At 40.5% G+C, this 24,362-nt stretch overlaps 1 protein-coding gene and 1 long non-coding RNA gene across 2 annotated transcripts; one reads left to right on the top strand and one right to left on the bottom strand.

Annotated features, from left to right (window-relative positions):
- Window positions 1-505: 505 nt before the first annotated feature.
- Window positions 506-14,053, bottom strand: PROK2 (prokineticin 2). The gene is made up of 3 exons (XM_007984995.3): window positions 13,850-14,053; window positions 10,318-10,443; window positions 506-1,663 (listed from the first exon to the last, which is right to left on the bottom strand). The coding sequence occupies exons 1-3, from the start codon at window positions 13,943-13,945 to the stop codon at window positions 1,559-1,561; spliced, it is 327 nt and encodes a 108-aa protein (XP_007983186.1). The 5' UTR covers window positions 13,946-14,053; the 3' UTR covers window positions 506-1,558.
- A 215-nt stretch (window positions 14,054-14,268) lies between these two features.
- LOC140709779 (uncharacterized) lies at window positions 14,269-15,320 on the top strand. The gene is made up of 4 exons (XR_012090502.1): window positions 14,269-14,416; window positions 14,529-14,747; window positions 14,831-14,927; window positions 15,111-15,320. It is a non-coding gene; the product is annotated as an uncharacterized lncRNA (long non-coding RNA).
- The last annotated feature ends 9,042 nt before the right edge of the window (window positions 15,321-24,362 follow it).

The raw sequence follows: 24,362 nt of genomic DNA, 5'->3' as shown, positions 1-24,362 counted from the left end.
ACGGACAGTTTCTGTGTTTGGAAATGGTTGGTGGGTTGGCATGGGCAAGTTTAGTCAGTTGAACACATTTCATAAACTGTTTACTTGCGACGTTGAAACCATTTACAATACTTGGTGGCTTTTCAAGGCCAGCCTACATTGGCATCACCATGTGGTAGCACCTAGCACCCTGCCTAACCACCCGAGGCACACACTCCCATCACTCTTTGCCAAGTCAATACACTTAACTCCCATGAGTCCATTCCTGATTACCATCAGTTTTGCATGGCATCCTTTTCCTTCACGCTCCAAAACCCCACTGATTTACACCTTGTTTATTTTTTGAACTACCTTAAAATCCATGCAAACAGAATTCTGCTGTATGTAAGATGAAAATGCACATATCTCTGGGGCTATTTTACCAACCTTGGGGTCTTTCTCCATGTTAGGACATAGCCTATTTAGAAATCTGCTTATAATAAAAACTGACAACACCCATGACAAAAATAAGGATATACCATTAAAATAAAATGATATACAGTACTGTCATTATTCTGATACAGAATTTTTACACAGCAATATTGATATAGGTACAAACGGCAATCCATTACAATCGACCTTTCGGTTACAAACAACGTTTAAATTACAACTTAATACCGATTGAAAAATGGTAATCAGTGTTGTGCCAGATTAAAATAAATACTTCCTCTTCAAGTGACATTTTCTAGAATCTCTAAGTAGGAGACTAAGAAAAAAAACTTTATAAAAAGAAAAAGAAGTAAACATAATCTTTTATTTTTAGAAAAACCCAAACCTAGAAATCTGGACTAAATTAATTTAGCTTTCCATTCCTTCTGTCCACACACCAGCCCAACAGCAGAGCCGAAGTCCTCTTGAGTGACAGGTTTAGGAAGGGTCCGGCAGCACTCCCAGCGTCCACGCCATGAGAGGAGTTTGGAGTGTCAAGTTCACATATAAACTCTTTTCACTATTTAAATAGCCGGCAAAAAGCTGGATTCCCATCAGCGATTCTGCCATCAAACTCAAAGAGATAAACCTACCACTTTAAAATGCAAGAGCAGGAAAGAGAAATGGAGAAAAATAAAGTAAGGTAAGGGCCTTGAAATTCTTTGAGGTGGAAGAGGCAAGGGACCAAAAGTTGTATGTATGTATGTATGTATGTATGTATGTGTGTGTGTATGTGTGGCGGGGCACAAATGGGGCTTGGGATGGTGAGGAAAAAAAAAGTTTCTCTAACAAAATATCAAATTCCTATTTTCCTCATTTTTGTGAAAATGGGTATGTTTTTGACATTTAAGAAAAAAGCCAAACCAAACCAAAACACAAACAGGGAAATGAGAACCAGTTCCACAATGCCTTACACTTTATATTTCTATCCAAAAGTAAAATTCCCGATTAAAAAAAAAAAATCATTTAAAACTCAAAGATAAAAAAGTTACTTGGAAAGTTGAGGAAGCAAGAGCATTTCTTTCTGGCACATTTTTTGTTTGGCACAATCACAAGTAAGACTTTACAGATAAGATGTGGCTATTCACATTTGGTTTCTACTCTAAAGCGATTACTTTCGGGCTAAACAAATAAATCGGTTAAATGAAGTCCGTAAACAGGCCAAGCCTGGCAGACATGGGCAAGTGTGATGCATCCTCCGCCCAACAAATGGAACCTAAATAAAAAAGAAAACGGAGTCAGAGCTGGAAAGGTTTCAAAAACAAACACACCAAACCATTCTTGAGATAGTTATTTAAATAACAACTAGTGTTTACTGAGCATTAACTACCCACTAGGCAATACGCTCAGTACTTTTTTTTATTTATTATTTATTACTTTTGAGACAGAGTCTTGCTCTGTCACCCAGGCTGGAGGGCAGTGGCACAATTTTGGCTCACTGCAACCTCTGCCTCCCGTGCTCAAGTGATTCTTCTGCCTCAGGCTCCCGAGTAGCTGGGACTACAGGTGCATGCCACCACGGCCAGCTAATTTTTGTAGTCTTTAGTAGAAACAGGGTTTCACCATGTTGGCCAGGCGGGTCTGGAACTACCAACCTCAAGTGAGCTGCCTGCCTCAGCCTCTCAAACTGCTGGGATTACAGGTGTGAGTTACCACACCCGGCCTGTTCAGTACTTTTTATATATTATCCTTTCCCATTCTTACAATCACCTTGTAAAGATGGCAAGCACTTTAATTGTACCCATTTTACAGATGAGAGAATGAGGCAAAGAGAGACTGGTATATTGGCCAAGGGCACTTATCTAAAACTTGAAGCTTGGCCAGCAGTGAGTGGGCCCAAGAGACCAAGCTTTTAGTCCTCAAGTTGTACTGCCTTTCACTTTTTCTCATTTCTTTCTTTTTATGGTATCCTATCACTGAAGCTCCTTAAGCTTGAAGCTGGTATCATGGGCATGACCATGTCTATGCAATAAGCAAATATAAACTCACCATCAATGAGCAATATATAAATTCATACATGTGCACACAGATGCCAGGAGTCAAAATGCTGGGAAAAAACTTTAAAAGGAACAGAGGAAAATCAGGGAAGAAGGCAAGCTCAATTTGCATAAATGGAACAAACCACGTAGCAGTGAAAGGTCTGCTTCATTTGAGAGTCACTCTAAGAACCCAGCCCATGTCACCCGCCAAGCTGGGTTGAGGAGGGTCAACCGACAGCGAGCATGGTGGTTGTCTGTGTCAGCGGCAAATGGTGTACACTCCAAATATGTATGCTTTCTAGAATAAAGACAGCAAATGTTATTTTCCCTCCCCTAAGGAACAGCACCTTCCTGAGAATCTGCCTGTCTTACAAGTTATATGGAGAAAGTTTAATCCCAGGCCTGGAGCGTCTGTGAAATCAGATGGCAAGTGACTCTGATTCAGGCTAAAGTGAGAGAGACGAGTGACTACAGACTCATATCTCAGAGATGTTTCCATAGTTTAAACATGGCAGGGGATGTGTTCTTCCTGCTTCCAAACTCAAATGCTTTATTCAACATCATTCTAGTGTGTTTCTTATTCTGTTCCACCAAAACGGGCCACCCCACATCAATGATCTGTCCTTATGAGAAAAGCTGAAATGCATTGTTTAGATGCCTTCCAGATAGATTTCTTTGTATATATCATATAGATATCGACATAGATTACCAAAGCTGTCTACAGACAGTGGCAGAACCATTCCAACCTTATATCGGCGCTGAACTGATAGGACAGACCCAACTCTATGGTAGTGCAACAATGTAAAGGCTAATTCTTCTGGGCATGTCTTTCGGTGGTACCACACTCGCATTCTTCTTACCTCCTGTTTCCTTTTTCTTCTCTTCCTCTTTCTTCTTTCCTGCCTTCCATTTCCAAAATTGTTCTGGAAGGGCCAGGGAGATGATTGAGATCAATAAATACAAAGGGAAGAAAAAGAGGCAATGGGAGGGCAGGGTATGTATGTAGTGAACTAGTGGAGCAAGATACAGCCAAGCCATCCCAGTTCCTCTGTCCTCCTGCTGTGTCATGACTTCCCAGGTTCTAATGACAGCATCTACATGCAGACATGTTCGCCACTGGATTAATAGAGACTTGCGCTCAGAATGGTTCTGTCACTGTGTGTCAAAGGGAACACTGAGGGCTGGCTCTTTTGCTGCCACCAAGAACACATCAGAGGAGGTGAGTACAGCTGGACTGGCTTAGACAATTATAAGTGGATAGCATGAGAAGTGATCATCAATTACCTTTATAGCCCATTCTGACCCTGAGACCTTAAGTTTCCTTTCTGCCAAGCCTAAAACTGGTGCACGGGCCAGTGATTCTCAACTAGGGATGATTGTGTCCCCAGGGGACATTTGGCAATGTCTGCAAATGTCTTCATTTGTCACAACTAAGGGCAGGGAGGGGGATGCTCTAGGCATCTAGTGGGTAGAGGCCAAGGATGTTGCTAAACACTTTACAAGGCACAGGACAACCCCTACAACAAAGAATTATCTGGCACAAGATGTCAATAGTGCTGAGGCTGAGAAAAACAGACACAGAGAGCTATATCCAAGTAAAAGGAGCCTGAAATGTGTCAGTGAAATACACCTATAATGAGCATGTTAAACTGTTATAAACGGAGATCACCAAGTATGTTTCTTTCATTTACCCATTCGACAGATACTAAGTGCCACCTACATACCAGGCCCTATCTTAAGTGCTGAGCATACAACGATGAGCAAAACAGGTGAGGGTGTACATCATCGTGGTGCTTCCCTCTTAATAATACAAGACAGAACACCAGTAAAATTGTTTCAGCTGCTTACGGGTGCCCACAGCCTTCTGCTTTCTGCATCATGACACTATGATCACTCTCTGGACTGTCACATGGGGTGGGCAGTACCTTGGGCCTGGTAGAAAAGAAAAATCACGTGGATTATGTGCCATGGGTCAGTTCTCAGAAGGCATCATTTATGAATGTCATCCCAAACCTCAGCACCAGATTTTTGCTTTGTCTGAGACAGAGGTAAGTGACTTCCTTCTGAGGTGAAACAAAGGTCCTGGACTGAGGTTACTCAGCTAGGAGGGGACAATGCTTATAGTCAAACACGGTCCTGCTTTCTTCCAGAATTTGCTCTCTTCTCAAACACCACCAAGCCCAGACACCAGACTCTCTAAAGAGGGGACCATATCCGTTTTACTCATGAGCATATAGCTCTTAGTCTTGTACACAGAAAACACTCAGGAAATACTTGCTCTGTGCCAATCACATGCCCTGCAATGCCCAACAGAGACTAGAAACTCCCCAAAGGGCAGAAGTGAGATGACCGTCTCAGATCCCGAGGCTCCCCTCACTACCCTGCCCAGCTCTGAGCAGGCAAAACGTAACTCACACCACCAAACTCAGAGATGGACTCACCATGAAGCCCAAGAGGCCAAAGCCCCTCTCATGTTTAGGCCTCTAGTCCAGGACCTAGAGGAGGGACCCTGGTAGTGTGTTCACGAGGTCATCTGTTTTTGTGAAACTTTCAAAAAATACTTTGTAATCTTTAAATCAAGGACACCGAGACCGTATGAACATCAATCTGGATCTGCCTTGACTGACCCTAACATAATGATTACACTGAACTGCAGGGTCTTTGATACTGAGGTGCTTTTTTCTCATTCAAACCCAGTTCACTCAGATCTGTGAGCTCCTAATGACAAAAACCATGATTCCTTTTCTCTTTTCTTTTCTCTCTTCTCTTCTTTTCTTTTTTCTTTCTTTCTTTCCTTTTTTTTTTTTTTTTTTGGTGAGTCAGAGTCTTGCTCTGTTGTTGCGCCCAGACTGGAGTGTAATGGCGTGATCTTAGCTCACTGTAGCCTCCGCCTCCCAGGTTCTAGAGATTCTCCCATCTCAGCCTTCCGAGTAGCTGGGACTACAGGAACGTGCACCCACGCCCAGCTAATTTTTGTATTTTTAGTCGAGAAAGGGTTTTGCCATGTTGCCCAGGTTGGTCTTGAACTCCTGGCCTCGAGTGATCCGCCCATCTCGGCCTCCCAAAGTCTGGGGGTTACAGGCATAAGCCACTGTGCCTGGCCAAAAGCCATGATTTCTGATATTATACACTCAGTAGATGCTTGTCAATTTCTTGACTGGCCCATTCACTTCTAGATTTACAGACACTGAGTGACAAAGCTAACAGGCGTGTCTCATAATCACAAATGCATGAGAAAGTGCTTACGGAAGATGCACACCGGAACCCCTTAGTCCAAACTTCATGGTTTACTTTAGAATCAACCAACACTCAATGCAAAGTTTCCAATAGCCTAGAATTCCAAACAGCAAATTCTAGAAGTTACCGAGGCAGAACATCCAGCACTTTGAGAAAGCATGATTTTTACTCTTTTACAGCACTTTTAAAGAGAAATTAGCACTTATAAAAGGGCAACATGGGGGATCATTATAGTGTGGAAATGTTTTGTGCCTTAACTGTATCAATGTCAATATCCTGCTTATAATATTGTACTATAGTTTTGCAAGATGTCACCACTGGGAGAAACTGGGCAAAGAGTATGTAGTACCAAAGTTGAGAAAACCTGTATTAGACTAAAGCCTATTTCTGTCTTGTAAGCCCTTTTGCTGAATTGAACCTATAAAACACAGCTATGATGCTATCCCAAGAAATAATAATAGACAGTAGCTCTTGACATCATGATAGGAAAGATGAGAAAATTAGCATATTATGCTTTCTTCCCCATCTGTTGCAAATTTTTAGTTGCATTAGTTATATTTTCATGTTTTAAAATTTTTTTACTTAAAAATATATTAAAATTTTAATAACTTCATATTCTGAAATTATAATTATGTTTACAATGTTTTGTTATAGGCTGGTTCTAAAATAGAAATCACTAATAATTTTTAAAATATTAAGTTAAAAAAACAAACAAGTACCAGGTTTTTATTTGAATTTTCTTCCTTCAGAAAAGGAAAATATATTGATCAACTTTTAAAGTGAAGTTTTTAAAAAATCCTGGTGCTAAAAATGTTCACATAAAAAGTGCAGCAAAATTTAAAACAAGATTGTTTGAAGGAAACATAGTTGTTCAAACTGAACAAATTCAGAAAACAACATGCAGTAAAAATTAAAGTATTAGTCGCATAATTACTGAACACTAAAAAGTGTTCAAAGCTTTCAAACCTAAACATTAGTCAAAATGGGAAGGAAATGGCTAATCTTCTATGTAAACTTTGGAAAGTAGAGGCATTAATAGAAACGTTGTTGTTTTGTTTTGTTTTTTTTTTTAAACAGAAAGTTTCTTCTATAGGCATGATTCAGTAAGTCATTCTTAACTGTTAAAAAATTGTCAAAAATGCACCTGTAATCCCAGCACTTTGGGAGGCCGAGGCGGGTGGATCACAAGGTCAGGAGATCGAAACCATCCTGGATAATACAGTGAAACCCTGCCTCTACTAAAAATACACACACATAAAAAAAATTAGCCGGGCATGGTGGCAGGCACCTGTAGTCCCAGGTACTCGGGAGGCTGAGGTGAGAGAATGGTGTGAACCCGGGAGGCAAAGCTTGCAGTGAGCTGAGATCACGCCACTGTACTCCAGCGTGGGTGACAGAGTGAGACTCCGTCTCAAAAAAAAAAAAAAAAAATTGAGAAAAATGAATACCTGTTAAAGCTATTATTTGCTTTAAAATGTGTTTAGAAAATATGCATACTGTGTTTCCTAGGTGAACTCATATATTTTATTCTATCTTAAAATTATCAAATATAAAGTTCAAAACTATACGATTATAAAACAATAGCCTGTCAGGGACTGTAAACTCTACAAGTTAATTGGTACATCTTAAATAAAACAGTAAACTGACCTCAGTAGCTATCAACTCCTACCTATGGTTCTCAGTTTCATTCATCAAATACTGTTCACTTGACCCAAATAAACAGATTTTTGGTGGCTAATGACTAAGCTGAAACAAAATGAAAAAACAATCTATATAGTGTCAACATTTTTACTGTCTATTAATGAGCCATTAAACTTCAGAGCACAATTGAATACTGTACATAATGTTCATCAGAATGTATTGAGGAAAGACTTTTTTTCCTTGCGTTGTTTTGAAAAGACTACACAGCTGAGAGATATTCTGGAAGAAACTAGATTTTTTTTCTACAATAGGTAAATTTCATCTGGAACAAGTAGCAACTCTGGGACCTACTCTTAAAATAGGTCGTCAAAATAACATTTGAAAATGTATTTGAAGACAAAAAAGCAACCAATATGAAAAGTTAGAAAATAAAATTCCAGAAATACATTTCAAGTGAGCATCTGAAAACCATACTCTGTTATTTAAAGATTTCATTATTGGATCCATGAAAAAAACAAAATCAAAGAGATGTAGCCAGGCTTATGAAAGAAGACTGCATTTGTTTACTTTCAAAATTAATCTTGGACTAAACCTGAAACTGAAGTTATCTAGGAACTGGGGAGAAAGAATTCGGTTCTCTTTTAAATATTGCAGAGGACTGGAACACTCAAAACTATCGGATGGCACAAATTCCCAGTCTGAACTGTTATCACTCATTCCAGTGATCATTTTGTCTCTATTATCCAAACAAACCAGTTTTGGTTAATTAGACTAAAAAGTGTTCAAATTAAACTCAACGACTACTTTCATGGAGGTAGAAGCGTGTAATGATTAAGACCACATAAACAATAGAGTGTCACAAAGAATAAAGTTGAGTGTCTCTTGTTTACTCACGGCCTGTGTTGCTGAACCCCTCTGAGGCTTAATGTTGTGTATAGGCTTGTTGTATTAAATAAGAAGTATATATACAACATTTAATATAGAGGATCCGGTATGTCACAGTATTTAACAAGGTGCAATTATGATTGTTATTAACACAAACATAGTTCCACGGGAAGTGTCACTTTTCCCTTGTTTTAGTAAACAGGCTATGTGATTCTAACATCTAGGGCATGTGAAACTATACTAATACTGTATAAAAACAACACAATTTTTCTTTTTCCAGACAGAGTCTTGCTGGAGTGTAGTGATACAATCATGCTCACTGCAGCCTGAACATCCTGGACTCAACTGATCCCCCCTGGCCCGCCATCTCAGCCTTCCTGGTAACTAGGACTACAGGTATGTGCCACCATGCCCAGCTAATTTTAAAAAATGTTTCTATAGAGACGGAGTCTCACTATATTGCCCAGGCTGGTCTCAAATTCCTGGGCTCAAGCAAACTGCCTGCCTCAGACTCCCAAATTGCTGGGATTACAGTGTGAGCCACTATGCAAGCCAAAAACAATGTAATTCTTAAAGGAGAAAGTGAAGAGTAAATGTTTCAGAGACAATGACTTAAGTGTACAAAAGATAACTCATAATTCAATAAGGGTGTTGAAAATAACAAGATCAATGCTAAAGGCAGCTGGGCCAGTGGCCCCTCTTCTAGGGAAGTTTGGCATTGAGACACACAACTAACACTTTAAACCTCTTCTGTCCAAGAATAAACAATGCATGTCATGTTTTTTAATGACAGTGCAGTCTTGCATGGTAAAACCACAGGAGGGATGGTTTAAATGTAACAGGAAGCATTTCACAAGGCAACCACAGGAAAGCCAAAAGCAAATTCAGTCTTTAGATAGGCCCAAACAGCTGGAATCCACATTACGGCTTGCAGAGCTAAACCTGGGTCAAGGGGCCACAATTTCTTTCATTCTGTTCACTCCGAGGAGGTCAAAATATTAACTATTCTCTGGGACTGTGGAGTACAGGAAAGATGTTTGGCTGTATTACATTTTAAAACCCTAAATCACATGTGAAAAAATAAGACAGAAAACGGAATTTGGTTTGCTTTGAAAACATTCTACTTGTTTTTAAAAGAAAGTATACAATGTGTAGAAAGAACTCTCTGAAGAGACTGAGCTCAACCTCTTGCAAACCACCTGGCCTAGGACTTGCAATGCCTCTGGAGGCACTTTACTGATGGGAAAAATGCGGAGGTGGAACCAGAGGAAGGCAACGCAACCTGGCATTCCTGGGGGGCTCTGTTGAGGCCTCACTGTGTTTCAAAGGTTTTTAATCAGAAGGCCAAGAACTCTCCAGTTCCACATGCCTTCTGCCTCCCACCCACCCGCTTCCTCATATAATGTAAACCTTCCCGACCCCTGTAGACAGGTGGGTCTGCAACCCTTGGGGACACAACCTCTCAAGCCCTGTCCAATCCTGCCATCCTATGATCATGCCATTATTGTTACTAACTTTTCAAAAGTATTGTTTAGGTCACTGTGATATTGAGTTGACAGATAATACAGCAAGTTGGAAAATTAAATATCATCAATCTCTAAAATTGTGAACAACGTATCCTGTAGGTAGAGTCAAAATATAGAATGTTTAAACTAACATACAAGAGTAATTGTATAATCGATTTTCTTAAAAAAAACCCAAAACGCAGAGCTTATGCCTTATCAGTAGATCTAATATTAAAAGCAGTCTTTTCAACAACTTCTATACTCCGATTTCTGCAAAGATGCATACTAAAGTATAATACGTATTTTTGTTCTAAATAAATTTTAAGCAAATTCATGTGTTGGAAATTATGTTGGTAAAATGCTTCTAACACTATGAGAGCAATAACATGAAAATTATCACTGGAATAAGAAAGACAGAGGATACAATTCTTTGAAATGAAAGGGGAGAGGAGAGGGGTTAGTTTTCCACTGTTATCCTTGTTAACGTCCAATATTCATTTGTTTGTCGAGTACATCACCCGGTCCTTCATGTCATACAGACCTTGCTTGCAGCTATCACAGTAGAATCACCATGAATACAAATATATATATATATATATATATACACACATATATATACTAACTTTACGAGTCAGTGGATGGCAGCTGTCTCCCAGTTTGCCCATAGGTGTGCAAATCCTTATGCTCTTAACCCAGATACTGACAGCACAGCACATGCCTCCACCACATTGGGAGTCCTTGTCACAAGCCTGAAATGTAATAAACAAACAGATAAATATAGATAACAGGAAAGACTCAGGCTAAGGAAATAAAAAATTGGCAGTGAAAATGCCCTTTAAATATCTAAACACTTCAACTTTAATAATCACATATATTTTAAAAAATGATAACCTTCATTTACTTGTATATATCTACAATACAATCTGATCAGAATAGTTATTTCTTATTTTTTTGAAATTGGGCTAAATTCTAGCCCCTAGATTATGAAAATCTTAAATAAACATAAGATGTTTTTAAAAAATGAAATCAGCTCTCTTTTTCCAGCGCTTTATGGCTGAATTGGCTTTGAACTTGAAGAACAAGACTATATCAGTCTTACACTACACATGGCCATTAAGAACTACATAAATCCAATCACAAGATTTTATGACTATTAACTGCAGAATACATTGGGGCCAATTTTAAAAAAGAGATTTAAATAGTCTCTAAATCTGGCATGAAACACTCCAGACCCATAAAGGCACTGAGGTAAATTTTAGAAGTGCTCATTTTCCCTTTCAAATATTTGCATTTTGGTTCATGAGACTTGACGTTTCTCACACCACTGACTTGCTTTTTCATTATTTTCTCTTTAAAGAAGTCTCATAGGTTGAGAATGGACAGACCAAGATGCTTGCCTTATGTTACTCTTCCTTCAGGTGAATAAGCTGCAAAGAGTAAATTACTGGCTTAGGATAAACATATATGCACATTACAAAACCAGCTAACAATCCTGTAAGATCCATCAGTTTAAGAAATGCAAGTGACAGGTGCAATTGTCAATAGTAATTACTCAAGGCACCTGCTTTCAATGTAAAAGTTGTAAATACATACAATGAAACAATGGAGGAAACAATGGAATGAAACAACTATGGAGGAATTTCCATACTCTACTAAATAGAAATAAATAATGAAGCCTAAATTTATTTGCATGAAAATAGATCTGAAGAACTATTATTCTTTCCTAGAACCAACAAAAAATAGAATGCTTTGTTTGAACCGTGGGCAGTAATCTGTTTTGGTAGTGATAAGATAAAAACATCCTGTACTATATATGTAAGAAACTAAAACCTCTATCATTTAGGCACAAATTTAAATGTATAATTAGTGGAAACAACTAAAACAGTCCTTCAAAATTCTTAGTTTTGAGTACAGTCATAACTTCTCAAGACATAAAAACATGGGCACATTCTTAACATTATTTCTCATTAAAAGTAACCAACCATTTTACTTTAAAGTTCATTTACTTCCCTTATTGGAATATATCTCTCAGTCTATCTAAAACAAGTATCTGGATAAAAGGTAAAAATTTCACCTTGAGTTTTTGGATTCATCATGAGGTGTTTGGATTTTACAGGACAATATATAAATGTTTCAACTTTCCAATTTTTATCTGCATGCCAGAAATCATGTAAATGTAGCCATTGCATCCCATAAATAAGATGTCTAGTCAATGATCTTTTACAATATAGTTTTAACAAATCTATGTGGGCATACAAATCAATTTCAAAATACCTACATACACTATCCAAAAAACTGTAGATGTAAGATGGAAGTTTTAGCCAGTATTTTATTTCAACAGATGCTCAATACCCTGAATTTTGAGGCCCCATGAGTTTTTTTAATGAGACAATCAAACATCTAGCCAAAATCCTTTAAAATTCAATCACCTGGATGTTTAACATGCTATATACAATATATCTTGATAAGTTACTGAATTTTTCATTTGAATCCAGATGATTTCTGTCATAGAGACATAACTGCAGTTTATTGCCCTGTTGCTTTAGAGACATTTTAAAAAATTCTCTTTTTGTAACACTGAGTTAAAATAACAACAACAAAAACAGCACACATAACTATATAATAAGCCCAGTCTAAGCCTCTCTAACAGATAGACAGCCAATGTGATAAAATTTTATTTTGTAACAAAAGCTTCAGTTCTTGGAAAATTTACAAAGAGTTGCACAGGTTTATATATTTTTAATTAGACAGCTGTTTCCTAATGCCCTTCATCCTTAACCCATTGCAAATCTATTCAGATAGTGTTGTCCTGTGAATGGAACAAAAAGATACTTATATTGCAAAGGGATCTTGGGCTCAGAGGATTAGGAGAAACTTTAAATGAGCCAGCAGGAGAAGAGGGAGAAAAAAATTCAATCATGTTTCAATTCTCATTTATTAGAAAGACCTGCAAAAACTTTTTTTCAACCACATGGACTGGCAAAGCTATGCAAGTAATTTTTTTAAAAACCTCTTTTCTAATAAATATCACAGAGCTTACAGTTAAAAATCTGTTGGATATATACAAATGCTGTCATAGCATAAAGACTTCCAAAATTCTATAAACCTAATAACTAATATAGAGAAAATAGGACCTGATTTTCTCAAGACAATGACATTTCCTTTAAAATCAAATGTTATTTTATTATCTAGGTATCAACAGTTCAAACATAGACATTTTATGTAAATCCTATTATGTGCACTTAAATATTTGAAGTAATTTAATGAAGGTGTGAAATAATTCCTCGCTTAAAAAAAACAGTAAAGAAGTTGAACAACCAGGAAATGATAGCAGTTTCGCCTTGTTAATGTAAACCAGACTATTTACTATTGTACTGCAAACCCAATTCTTCAGATCCACACAAAATTGTTGGGAGTGGGAGAGAACCGAACTAGTTCCTGCTTACAAAAAAGACGAAGACATCTCTAAGTTTAAACATCTACACAGCAACCTACTCCATCATTATGCTGGAGCACTGGAGGTGCTTTGCCAGGAATTAGAAATTTAAAACTTTTATGGGGAGACCTCAAGACCCTGGTGGGGAAAAGCCCCGGAACCCAGAAGGAAGCGCCCACAATTGCTTTTCAAAGCGCTCACATGGCCCTGGACCAAGCGATTTCAAAGGGTTTCTGCGGAGGACGCATCGGGAGCAAACTCTTTGATTGTAGGATTAAGACTCTGGGCACTTGGGGAATTCGTCTTGGTCCTTCGCATTTCAGGAAGGGGCCGTCAAATTTTAAGGTTCGACGCTGGAGCGCCTCCAAAAGTACTTGAGAAGACTCAGAGAGAAACTTCTTTCAGCCTAACAGAAGAAAAATGCGAGGAGTGAGGCTGTGGGTGATGAGGGAGAAGTAAGTGGGAGAAGGTGGTAATAAAGGTGGTGGGCGACATCCTTGTCACTTTTTCTTCCAGGACGCGCCCAGTGTCCCCAGCCGTCTGCTGCTTTTGGATCTGGGCATTTTCCCAAGCGCACCAAGGGGCGACTGGGGCAGGTGTCCCCACCCAGGGCGACCCTCCCTTTGCCTCTAGCCTGCCCTTCAGGGTCCCCGTCCCAAGACCCCTGGGCACATCGCAGGCGCGCATCAGGGGCAGACAGGTGCGCCAGGGCCGCTTACCCCGGTGATCACGGCGGCGTCCCCGACGCGGGGTGTGAGCAGCAGCGGCGGCAGCAGCAGGAGGAGCAGGAGTGGGGCGCAGCGCGGGCTTCTCATGGCGCCCTTGGGACTGGGCGGCCGCCGGAGGCGGTTGGGGGCTCGGGGCCGGGGCGCGCTGGGTGGAGCGCGGAGCGGCAGGCGGACGGGCGCGGCGGCTCCCGCGAGCCTCGGGGCCGTTATAAAGGCTAGCCCCGCCGTGACTCACGCCGGCGCCCGCCCGGCAGCACACGCGGGGGGCACGGCGCGGGCACACACCCCACGCCCCAAGCGCACACGCGCGCCCGCCTGGGCCCGGCAGGTTCCCAGACGAGCACGTGCTGCGCGCGGCCCCCCGCGCCCCCGCCTCGGGCGCCACGCAGGCAGCGCTCTTCGCGGGGCGCCCCGCTCCGCGCCGTTCCCTCCGCCGTCGCCCAGCCGCCGCCTTTCGCACGCGCCGGAATCGCTTTTGTGGTCTCCAAGTCACTCATTTGCTGTCCTGGTTTCCAAAACTCCACGTGCTCTGCGCCGAAAACTTGCAACTCATTTGCTGTACAGATGTTTAGGGGGCGCCTACTACGTGCCCAGCGCTACAGGCACATAGGAGGCGGGGGGTGGGTGAGGGAGACACAGCAGCCCCTGAATCCATTCGTTTGCTCAGCAGGTCTGTACTGGGCGCCCGCTGTGTGCCAGGTACTGCCACCGGCTCTGTCCTCACGGTGGAATAACTTAACAGAGAAGACAGACATCAATCACATACCCTGGAAACGTGGAAGGCAGAGGAAAAGAACAAAGGGAGAGCAAAATCGCCCCAATCCCACATCCCCGACGACGTGGAAGGATTTGTCCTTCCAACCGCAGAACTCCTATTTGTTTCTTTCATGTCAGATGGCTTCCCTTTATGCCCACATCTGTTCCCGACCCTCTCCTCTGATTTTCCTCACATGTATTTCCTCCCCTCTTCAGCCCCGCGCCGGCTCCAGGCACAGCCGTTCAGGGTGATGCCAAAGGAAAATGAGAACGCCTGGTTTCAAGTGCCAGCCTGAGGCCCCGTAAGCCCTAGGTACGCAGCTCTCTCTTCTTTCTTTAACTTTCCAGACCAGGAAAATCACCCTTCAGTTTTACAGATGCGACAGGGCATTATTGTGATTCGTTCATTCATGTAAACATGAATTGAGTGTCTAGTGGGTTCCAGGCACACCAGGAAAGAACAAGTGGCAGATTTACCCTCCATCTCTGACCCTAGCCTGGCTCCAAGAATTGCAGCCTGTTTCCCTCAACAAAAATGATGTCAAGGATACCTAGATGTGACCACACCAAATTTGCTTGCCCGTTTTGGGAAATCAACTTTCTTCGTGAACAGTCAGAACCTCTGGCTTTCCTGGTCTCTTAAGAACCACAAACTATTGAAAAGCAGATGCGTCTTTCAGCCTCTTTAATAAATGCAGTAAGGAGAGTTGGGACAGAGTTACTTTCAGACTGTGGGGCTCCCCTATGCCAAAGCATGCAGACGAAATGTGGGGGCTAGCAGGGGGGAAGGCAGGCAATTATCTGAATGTTAAACAGCTGAATATTTGGAAACCCCACTCTTTGGCTGCTTTTTAAAAATCTTTTTCACACGTGTTCTCATGTTTAAAAAACGTCATGAACAGAAAACACAAAAGGAGTTAAACGCTTTTTTTCAACTTAAAAAAAAATGTTAAAATTGGACTCACAGTGGACTAAGTAGAAACAGTAGCAAGTGACAGACTTGTGGAAAGTTTCCTTTTCCAGTCTCCATGCCAACGCTAGCTCGGGAATGCTGCCGGGTAAATGTAAAAACCAGTCAACATGGATTTTAACATTCCTATGACTTTCTTTTAATGGTCTATTTCATATTCGCTACTATTGAATGCCAGCTTGGGTATTCCCTGCTTCTTCAAGCATAGAAAATATGATATGTCTACATAGGAAAAATCAGATTTCAAAAGTGGCTGGCTTCTTACACAGCTGTTTGGGAAACAATCCTCATAAGGCTGTTTTGAAACAAGTTTTAAAAAAAAAGAAACAAGTTTGGAAACACTTAAAAATAGGGTTGGTTTAGATTCATGTTGTTTCTTTTGGAAATTTTAATTGTTTTAATGCTTTAGCAGAGAAATGAAGACTCTTGATATGCCACATTTGTATCTGAGGCCAAGTTTGAAAACTGAAGTCTGACTTCAATTGTTATAAAGGGAAAAATGAAAAAAAAAAAAAAAAAGAAAAAGAAAAATTTGGATTAGTTTGTTAAAAAAGGCAGGAGGGACAACTTAGCAACAATGAAATAGAAATGAAACAGTAGTTTATTGTTTCTGTTCTATTACTGTAACTGTTGATATTGCCACATGATCAATTCTGCCCAGGCATAACTGTATCAGGTGAAATGAGCCTTGTGTGTGTAAAGTGTAGCCTACCATGTTCCAGCAGACCATCAAGGCTTAGCTTAAATGAAAATGCAATCTAGGAGTGTCTGTAGAACCCCATGTTTGCGAGATAGGCTGATCAGGATTGGAATCCTGTGTGACCACTGGGCAAGTTACACAACCTTTTGAAGCCTCTATTTCCTCTTCTATAAAATGGGTATAAAATACCAACCTCATGGGGTACAACCCCTATGGAATTTAATAATACTTGCAAAATGCTTATCACAGTGCCTAGAACAGACTGGGAGCTCTGTCAGGGTTACCTCTTATTAAGTCTCATTATTTGGTCTCCCCTGACAATTTCAGCCAGCGCTGATATAGATCTTTTCTGTCCCGCCCACTATATTAGATTGTATACTTTTTGGGGTTAGGATCTTTGTGTCTAATTTTCTATGCATCCCTTTTGGCACACAGCACAATAATAGGCATATGGCAGGCATTCAGTAAGTGACCAGCAACAGGAATATGTCCTATGAAGGACAGTCCAGAGATAGTTACAAGAAGATCATATACAGTACAGACTCATGTCATGTATATGAATCCATTAAAGGTGGTCACCAAAAAGCAAGAGAGATGGAAGCTTTACCTGGTGCAGATGATTCAGCCTATCCCTTTACTTGGGAGCCACGTGACTGAAATGAGGTGAGCTGGGAGACACAGGCCTGTCTCACAGCAGTCAGTTTGGGACTCGGGCTGACTAATAAGGCTCCATTTCAACATGTGCTTCATGATTTCCAGTGTAGTGGCCTATACTGTGTCCCCTAGAAAGCTATTTTCAAGGCCTAAGCCTTGGTACCTGTGGATGTGACCTTATTTGGAAATAGGGTCTTTGAGGATGTAATCAACTTAAGATGAGGTCATGCTATATTAGGGCGGGTTGTAAATTCAATGACTGGTGTCTTCATAAGAGAAAAGGGAGGGAGAGCTGGATACAGAGACACAGGAGAGACTCCCCCACCCCCGACCCCCCCCCCCCGACACACAGGAGAATACCAAGTGAAGATGGGGGCAGAAATTGGAGCGATGTTTCTACAAGGCAAGGAACACCAAGGATTGCCAGCAGCCATCAAGATCTGAAAGAGCAAGGAAGGATTCTTCCCCAGATCCTTCACAGGGAGCATGGCATTGTCGACCCCTTGATTTTGGACTTTTAGCCTCTAGAACCACGAGAGAATACGTTTCTATTGTTTTAAACCACCCAGTTGTGGTAATTTTATTATGGCAGACACAGGAAACTAACATAGTAGGGAGCAGCCAGAGGCTTGTACACCAGTTTTCTCTGCCTGGAATTGATGCCTGTCAATTTTGCTCACTTTTTAGTGACCAAAACAAGCCACATGACAGTCTGTCTTCAAGGGGACAGACAGTGCAAGTCTGTCACTGGTTTCTGAAGACAAGGTATCAGGTGAGCAGTGCTATATTCTACAGGAAATGAATCATTCATGGCTCGGACTCCTTAATGAGCATAATGAACTTTGAATTATATTAGTAATTGCTATTATAAATAATGATGTGTAATTTCCTTTATGTTTTTTCTAGTACAGCATTCTTTATACCAGAATTATACAAAGACTCTGAAAGTGAGTAAATGTGTAAGCTAATATTTTCTTTTAGGTAGGTAGTAAACCATAATTTATTCATTCAACAGGTATTAACTGAGACTTACTACATTCCAGATACTGTGTGCAGCATAGGGGGTACAAGGGTGAGCAAAACAGACATGAACCCAGCCCCCTGGGTCTCATGGGAAGATGCACATGAATCAAATAATTATAAAAATTTATAATTATAGAAGATAAATTTAGGGTCACTATGAGAGAGCATATGAGGAAACCCAAATACTGGAATCTGGGATGAGAGCTGAAGGTTATGCACAATTTAATTGAAGAATGAAACAGGGCTGGGTGCAGTGGCTCATGCCTGTAATCCCAACACTTTGGAAGGCTAGAGAGGAGGATTGCTTGAGCCCAGGAGTTCCAAACCAGCCTGGACAAACAGAGAGACCCCGTCTCTACAAAAAAAATTTTTTTAAATTAGCCAGGAGTGGTGACAAGTGACTGTAATCCCAGCTACCTGAAGAATCAAGGTAGGAGGATCACTTGAGCCTTGGAGGTCAAGGCTTCAGTAAGCTGTTATTGTACCACTGCACTCCAACCTGGGTGACGGTGAGATCCTGTCTCAGAAAAAAAGAAAGAAAGAAAAGAATAAAACAGCAGATGTGGAGGATGGCTGGGCATTCCAGACAGTGCAGACAAAAGGGTAGCCAATGTGGCCCAAGGAATGTGCCTAAAGCAAAGTCTGGAACAAATATGGAGCCAGAGGGATGACAGGGACCCTTTGCAGGATCTTATATAGGCCACACTAAAGATTTTGGTCTTCATGGTTCGTTGGGGAAGGAGAAAAATCATAAGAACAGGGCAAGTGTGACATGAGCAGCTTTCATAAGGAAGACCTCACTGTGGTGTGACTCAATCTGTCCACATTCCAACACCTTCTGGCAACCCCCAAACCCCTTTTGTTGAAGGCAACTCTATCCTTCCAAAGATGGCCCTGGAGTCATCTTTGACCCTTCTCATTCTCTCACATCTAAGGCCCATCTGTCTGAAAATCTTGTTGCCTTTTGAAGGCAAATCTACTTTGCCTTCAAAATTTATATATGATATTGTAGATTTTTGTTATATTAGTGATAATATAATATTTTATATTATAGTAAAATGTAAATACAAAATAAAATAAAAAATATATTTTAATAAAATATATCCAGCTAGTTTGCGCTCTGTCATGCTATCCTTCTTGTTCTGAGCCCCTGTCACCTCTAGCCTGGAGTACTGTCACCATCATTGCCTCAAGACTGGCCTCCCAGATTCACCCTTGCCCTCTACATTCTATCATCAACACCTTTTTTTTGTTTTTTAATTTTTTATTAAAGTAAGTCAGACTCTTTGCTCTAAACCCTGCAGTGGTTTCTCGTTTCTCTCACAGAGACCTTCAGATCTTTGACTTTGTTTACTACTCCTACCTCTTGTCTTCCTGCCAGCTCCGCTCCTGCCACACTGCTCCCCTGGAGGTTTCTAGAACACACAGGGCATGCTCCCACCTTGGGAACTTTGTCCTGGATCTTCTCCTTTTCAGATTGCTCTTTCCCCAAATAGACAGCAACATGGCAGACTCTCCTGTCACTTTCAAATGTTTGTTCAAATCTCACCTTTGCAAGGAGGCCTATCCTAACCACCGTTATTTACATTTGCAACTGCCCCAGCACTCCAGATGCCTTTTAGTCCTTTTATATTTCACTTTTCCCTAGCACTAAGACCTTCTAGCATATTCTATTACATATCATGTTTTCTCTTGGTTGCCTTACTGCCCCCGCCTCCCCACACATACACCAGAATCTAAGCTCCACAGGATGAGGGATGTTCAAAAACTTTGTTCTGTTCACTAATTTATCTCTAGTACCTAGAAAGATGCCTGGCACATAGTAGGCACTTGATAAATATTTATTGAACAAATTACAAAAAATATAGAGAAGAGATTGGAGAGTGTCTGAGAGCAGGCCTGATGGGAGGCCACGGCAGCAGTCCAGGTGGCTTCTGCTACCTGTGTTGGCAGCAAAGAAGGAGAGAGGTGAACTGACTCACTTAAAAAGTAGAACAGGTAGAGAGCTGGATGTGGTGGTTCACACCTGTAATCCCAGCACTTTGGGAGATCAAGGTGGGCAGATCACTTGAGATCAGGAGTTCGAGACAAGCCTGGCCAACATGGTAAAACCCCGCCTGTACTAAAATACAAAAATTAGCTGGGCCTAGTGGCTCATGCCTGTAATCCCATCTACTCAGGAGGCTGAGGCAGGAGAATCACTTAAACATGGGAGGTTGCAGTAAGCTGAGATAGAGCCACTGCACTCCATCCTGGGTGATAGAGCAAGACTCTTTCTAAAAAAAAAAAAAAAAAAAAAAAACTAGCAAAAAAAACCCAAAGTAGAGCAAGTAGAGTTTACCATTGGTTAAAATAAAGGCTGGACAAGGAAACGTCAAGATTCACCTTGTATAACTGATTGACAGTGCAGATGGATGCTCGGGTGTTGGCAACCTCTGGGTGTGGGAAAGGCAATCAGACAGACCTGGGGTACAGAGAAGATGGTGGCTAGAGCTAAAACTCAGGCAATTTTCCCCTTAAAATTTTTAGATTTCATGTAATGTAGCCACAGTGGTAAGAATTTAGATCAGGCGCTGGCAGACTGATACTTACTGCCTGTTCCTGTAAAGAAAGTTTGAGTGGGACCCAGCTAGACTTGCCAATGTTTTGTCTAAGGCTGCCTTCACACCATGAGGGCTGAGTGCAGTATTTGCAAGAGAGACTATATGACCTGCAAAGTTGAAAATATTTACTCTCTGGCCCTTTACAGAAAGTTTGCTGACTCATGCATTAGATCATAAAGAGCCTGGAGTTTCATTATTGCCCCTCGAGTAAATTGTTTCCCACCTCCTTTTCCTAGGTCTATTCTGGGCTGTCCTTTTGAGGCTCTGTTTACCGGTGCAATTCATCTGCTTTCTGAGTTGTGGGAATTGCCCAAAGTTCTGGCTCACTGGTGGACCCCTTGCATGTTCACCTTGTTATATGTGCTTTCATCTCAATGGCCAGTTATATAGTAGGTGCTCAATAAATCTATTGGTGGAATTGGGGAAAGGCAGCAAATGGGTCTTCCATCTGCCATCTTGCAGTGAAAGCCTGACACAATCTCAGCTATATAAAGGAGAAGAACTTCTGTTACTCTTTTACATGAAGCTCTAGCTTTATTTTTTATTTATTTATTTTTAAATTTATGTATTTATTTTGAGACAAGGTCTTTCTCTGTCACCCAGGCTGGAGTGCAGTGGCACAACCACGGCTCACTGCAGCTTCTTCCTCCCAGACTCAAGCGATCTGCCCACCTCAGCCTCCCGAGTAGCTGGGACTACAGGTGTGCTTACCACCACATCTGGCTAATTTTTAAAAATTTCTTAATAGAGATGGGTCTGTTCCCCAGGCTGGTCTCGAATTCCCGGGTTCAAGCAATCCTCCTGCTTTGGCCTCCCAAAGTGCTGGGATTACAAGTGTGAGCCACTGTGCCTGGCCTGCTCTGGTTTTAAAAATGATTCTAGCTTGTCTGAGGGCTTACTTTGTATGTGTGTTCTTCATGTGACTTCTGATTATTTTCACATAATAGGTGGGCCTGGTAATTTCCTAGCTAGGTCCCGTTTGTCTTTGTTTAAATGATTTTTCATTTAGAAGGGTTCCAAAAAAGTAAAATAGATATTCTCCTTATTTTTTCACCCTTCATCTTTTATCACTGTACTATTACATGGTGGCTTTTCTTGTTAACAAACCCATAATATCAGTCTGAAATATCTTTTAAATATAATAACCATGCTTTAAATGTGATGTGAAAAATGAATTGCTTTTATAATTCTAAATAAGACATCTATTTTAATCTGATGATTTCTCTTTATATTTAAAAATAAATCATCAGGATTCAATTTGAAAGCCAATTGTCTACGGAGGCACTAAAAATTATTTGGTCTATTCAAGTGATAATGTATAATAAAGTTTACCTATTTTTAAATAGTTGAAATATTAATTCAAGAGAAAGACGTTTTTTAAAAAAATAATTAGTACAAAATGTGTTTGAAATAATATGAGGGATCAGGATGAACATTTGGTTCTAAAAGATGTAGGTTTTATTCATTACAGTGTTGACTGCATTTAATATTTATTTTTAGCATTGAAGATGAGCCTTAAGGCTATGTATCATGTACTTCATTAAAAGGAAGAGATTGTTATGCAAATCTGTAGCACATTTGTTAACTTTCCAGACAGAAAGTCTCATACAGAAAATAACTTTCTCGGCCAGGCGCAGTGGCTCATGCCTGTAATCCCAGCACTTTGGGAGGCTGAGATGGGTGGACCTCCTAAGGTTAGGAGTTCGAAACCAGCTTGGCCAACATGGTGAAACCCCGTCTCTACTAAAAATACAAGAAAAAATTTATCCGAGCCTGGTGGCAGGCGCCTGTAATCCCAGCTACCTGGGAGGCTGAGGCAGGAAAATCACTTGAACCCGGGAGGCAAATGTTGCAGTGAGCCAAGAGCGTGCCACTGCACTCCAGCCTGGGTGACAGGGTAAGACTCTGTCCAAAAAAATAAAAGAAAGAAAATAATTTTCTTAAGAGGAAAAACCAGGGCTAGGTAATTACTTCTTTATTAGTTTAGGTCAACATTTATTAGTTAGTCCACACAAATTTTATTTACTAATTTTTTTCTCCCCTGAATTTGAATTGTGTGTGTGTGTATATATATGTATGTATATATGTATATCTATCTATCTATATATATATCAATATATCTATATTTTTTTTTCCTGAGGGAAACGACTTGGAAGAAATAATAAGACATCTGGGTATAGGAATTTATAGGCACAAACCAATTACAAAGATCTCCATTTCTAAATGTAAAGGCTGCCTCGTTCTGTGCATTGCATATGGTAAGTACTCAGTAAATCTCAATACATCTTATATAATACCTCCAGTTACCCTATGGGGTAGCTACTACCACAATTCCTATTTTACAAAGGAAGGGAGTAAGATTCACAGAGATTAACTATGTCATACAGAATCACAGTAACTTCTAAGTAGTAGAGCTGGGTTTACACCCAGTTGGGTCTTACGCCAAATACTTAACTATTACAGCTTCTCCTTGAATTTATATGCTTTATTTAAATATTGTCATAAAACATGTAGATAGCCAATAACCAAAAGGAAGAAACAATGACTATGATGTGAATTTTCCTCAAACTTATCTTAAAACCTGCCTCTCTCCCTCCCTCTCACCTCTTTCTCTTTGTTGCTTTCTCTCTTTCTTTGTTCTCTGTCTCTTTACAACTCAGAGATCAAGACTTAAAAACAAAATGGCAGAGAACAGGTACAATTCTACACATGTGACTTTTTGTTTGGAGGTATGTTTACCCGCAGAGGAATCCCCCTAAGAGCAAGTTCAGAAGAGATGCTATTTTTGTGAGTGGTAAGAAAGTGGGCCATTCGTGTTTGTGCTCTGCAGGTTCATTTGTCAGAGTTCTAAGTGGGGACTGGGTGTCTTTGCTCTCATAAGGTGAATTGTCTATCAAAGGCATCCTGCCTGCTTTTTTTCGGTGGCAGGATCAATTAGAGTGAGCCTAACACTGGAGGTTGAGGACTCTAGTATAGCATCTGCCACGGAGTGTTTCATCTTAGAAAAATTGTGATTTTTTTGGTGATCAGATAGAGACCTCTTAGGAGCCATAATTTGTATTAACACATTAAAGACTCCAAGAGGTCCTGCAGAAAGAAACTAGTTGTACCAACTTGGTACAACTCAGCATTTCCAAAATATTTGATTACAGAGCACTTTTTGCATGTGCCAGGGATAAAATGCTAGGCAAATCTCAATCCCTTATCTTGACCACATCCAAGCCTTAATGAAAAAAACCCCACTAAATGTAGAGAAATTTAGAGGAATCGGGTACATTTTGAATATGTAGCCAATCTCAAATAAACTCATTAATCAAATACAGAAAATGCTGAGATAATCTAATTCATCTAACTCGCTTTACAGATGAGGAAACTGATAATCCAAAAGATTTCATCTCATAGGAACCAGGAGACAGAGCAGGAAATAGGTCACTGGTCTCCTGCCTCGAAGTTCTAGTTTTTTCCAACCATACTGGCTCCTCTTTGAGGTGTGGGGACCCCTCTACGAAACAGTTATAAATACACTTTCCAAAACACAGGAGACTACTTTTAGGAAGGTCTCTGCCATATATATCAAGTCATTGTGATCACTTGTTCCACTGTCCTCACAGTTAGAAATGGCCATGGAGTGTGTGGTTGCATCCTGGATCTCTATCCACTGAAGTCATTTATTTTTTTCACACAGTTTGGCAGAGTTTGGGTTTGCTAAATGTATACGTAAGTATTATCAACCCTTGGCTCACTAATTAGCAAAAAAGATAGTGTAGGTTTGAGCAGGAGGGGGCTGAAAAATTAATT

This window comes from Chlorocebus sabaeus, chromosome 22 (genome assembly GCF_047675955.1).
Source record: "Chlorocebus sabaeus isolate Y175 chromosome 22, mChlSab1.0.hap1, whole genome shotgun sequence".
NCBI lineage: Eukaryota > Metazoa > Chordata > Mammalia > Primates > Cercopithecidae > Chlorocebus > Chlorocebus sabaeus.
Note: the sequence above shows the minus strand (reverse complement) of the source record. Positions and strands in the feature narration are given on the sequence as shown.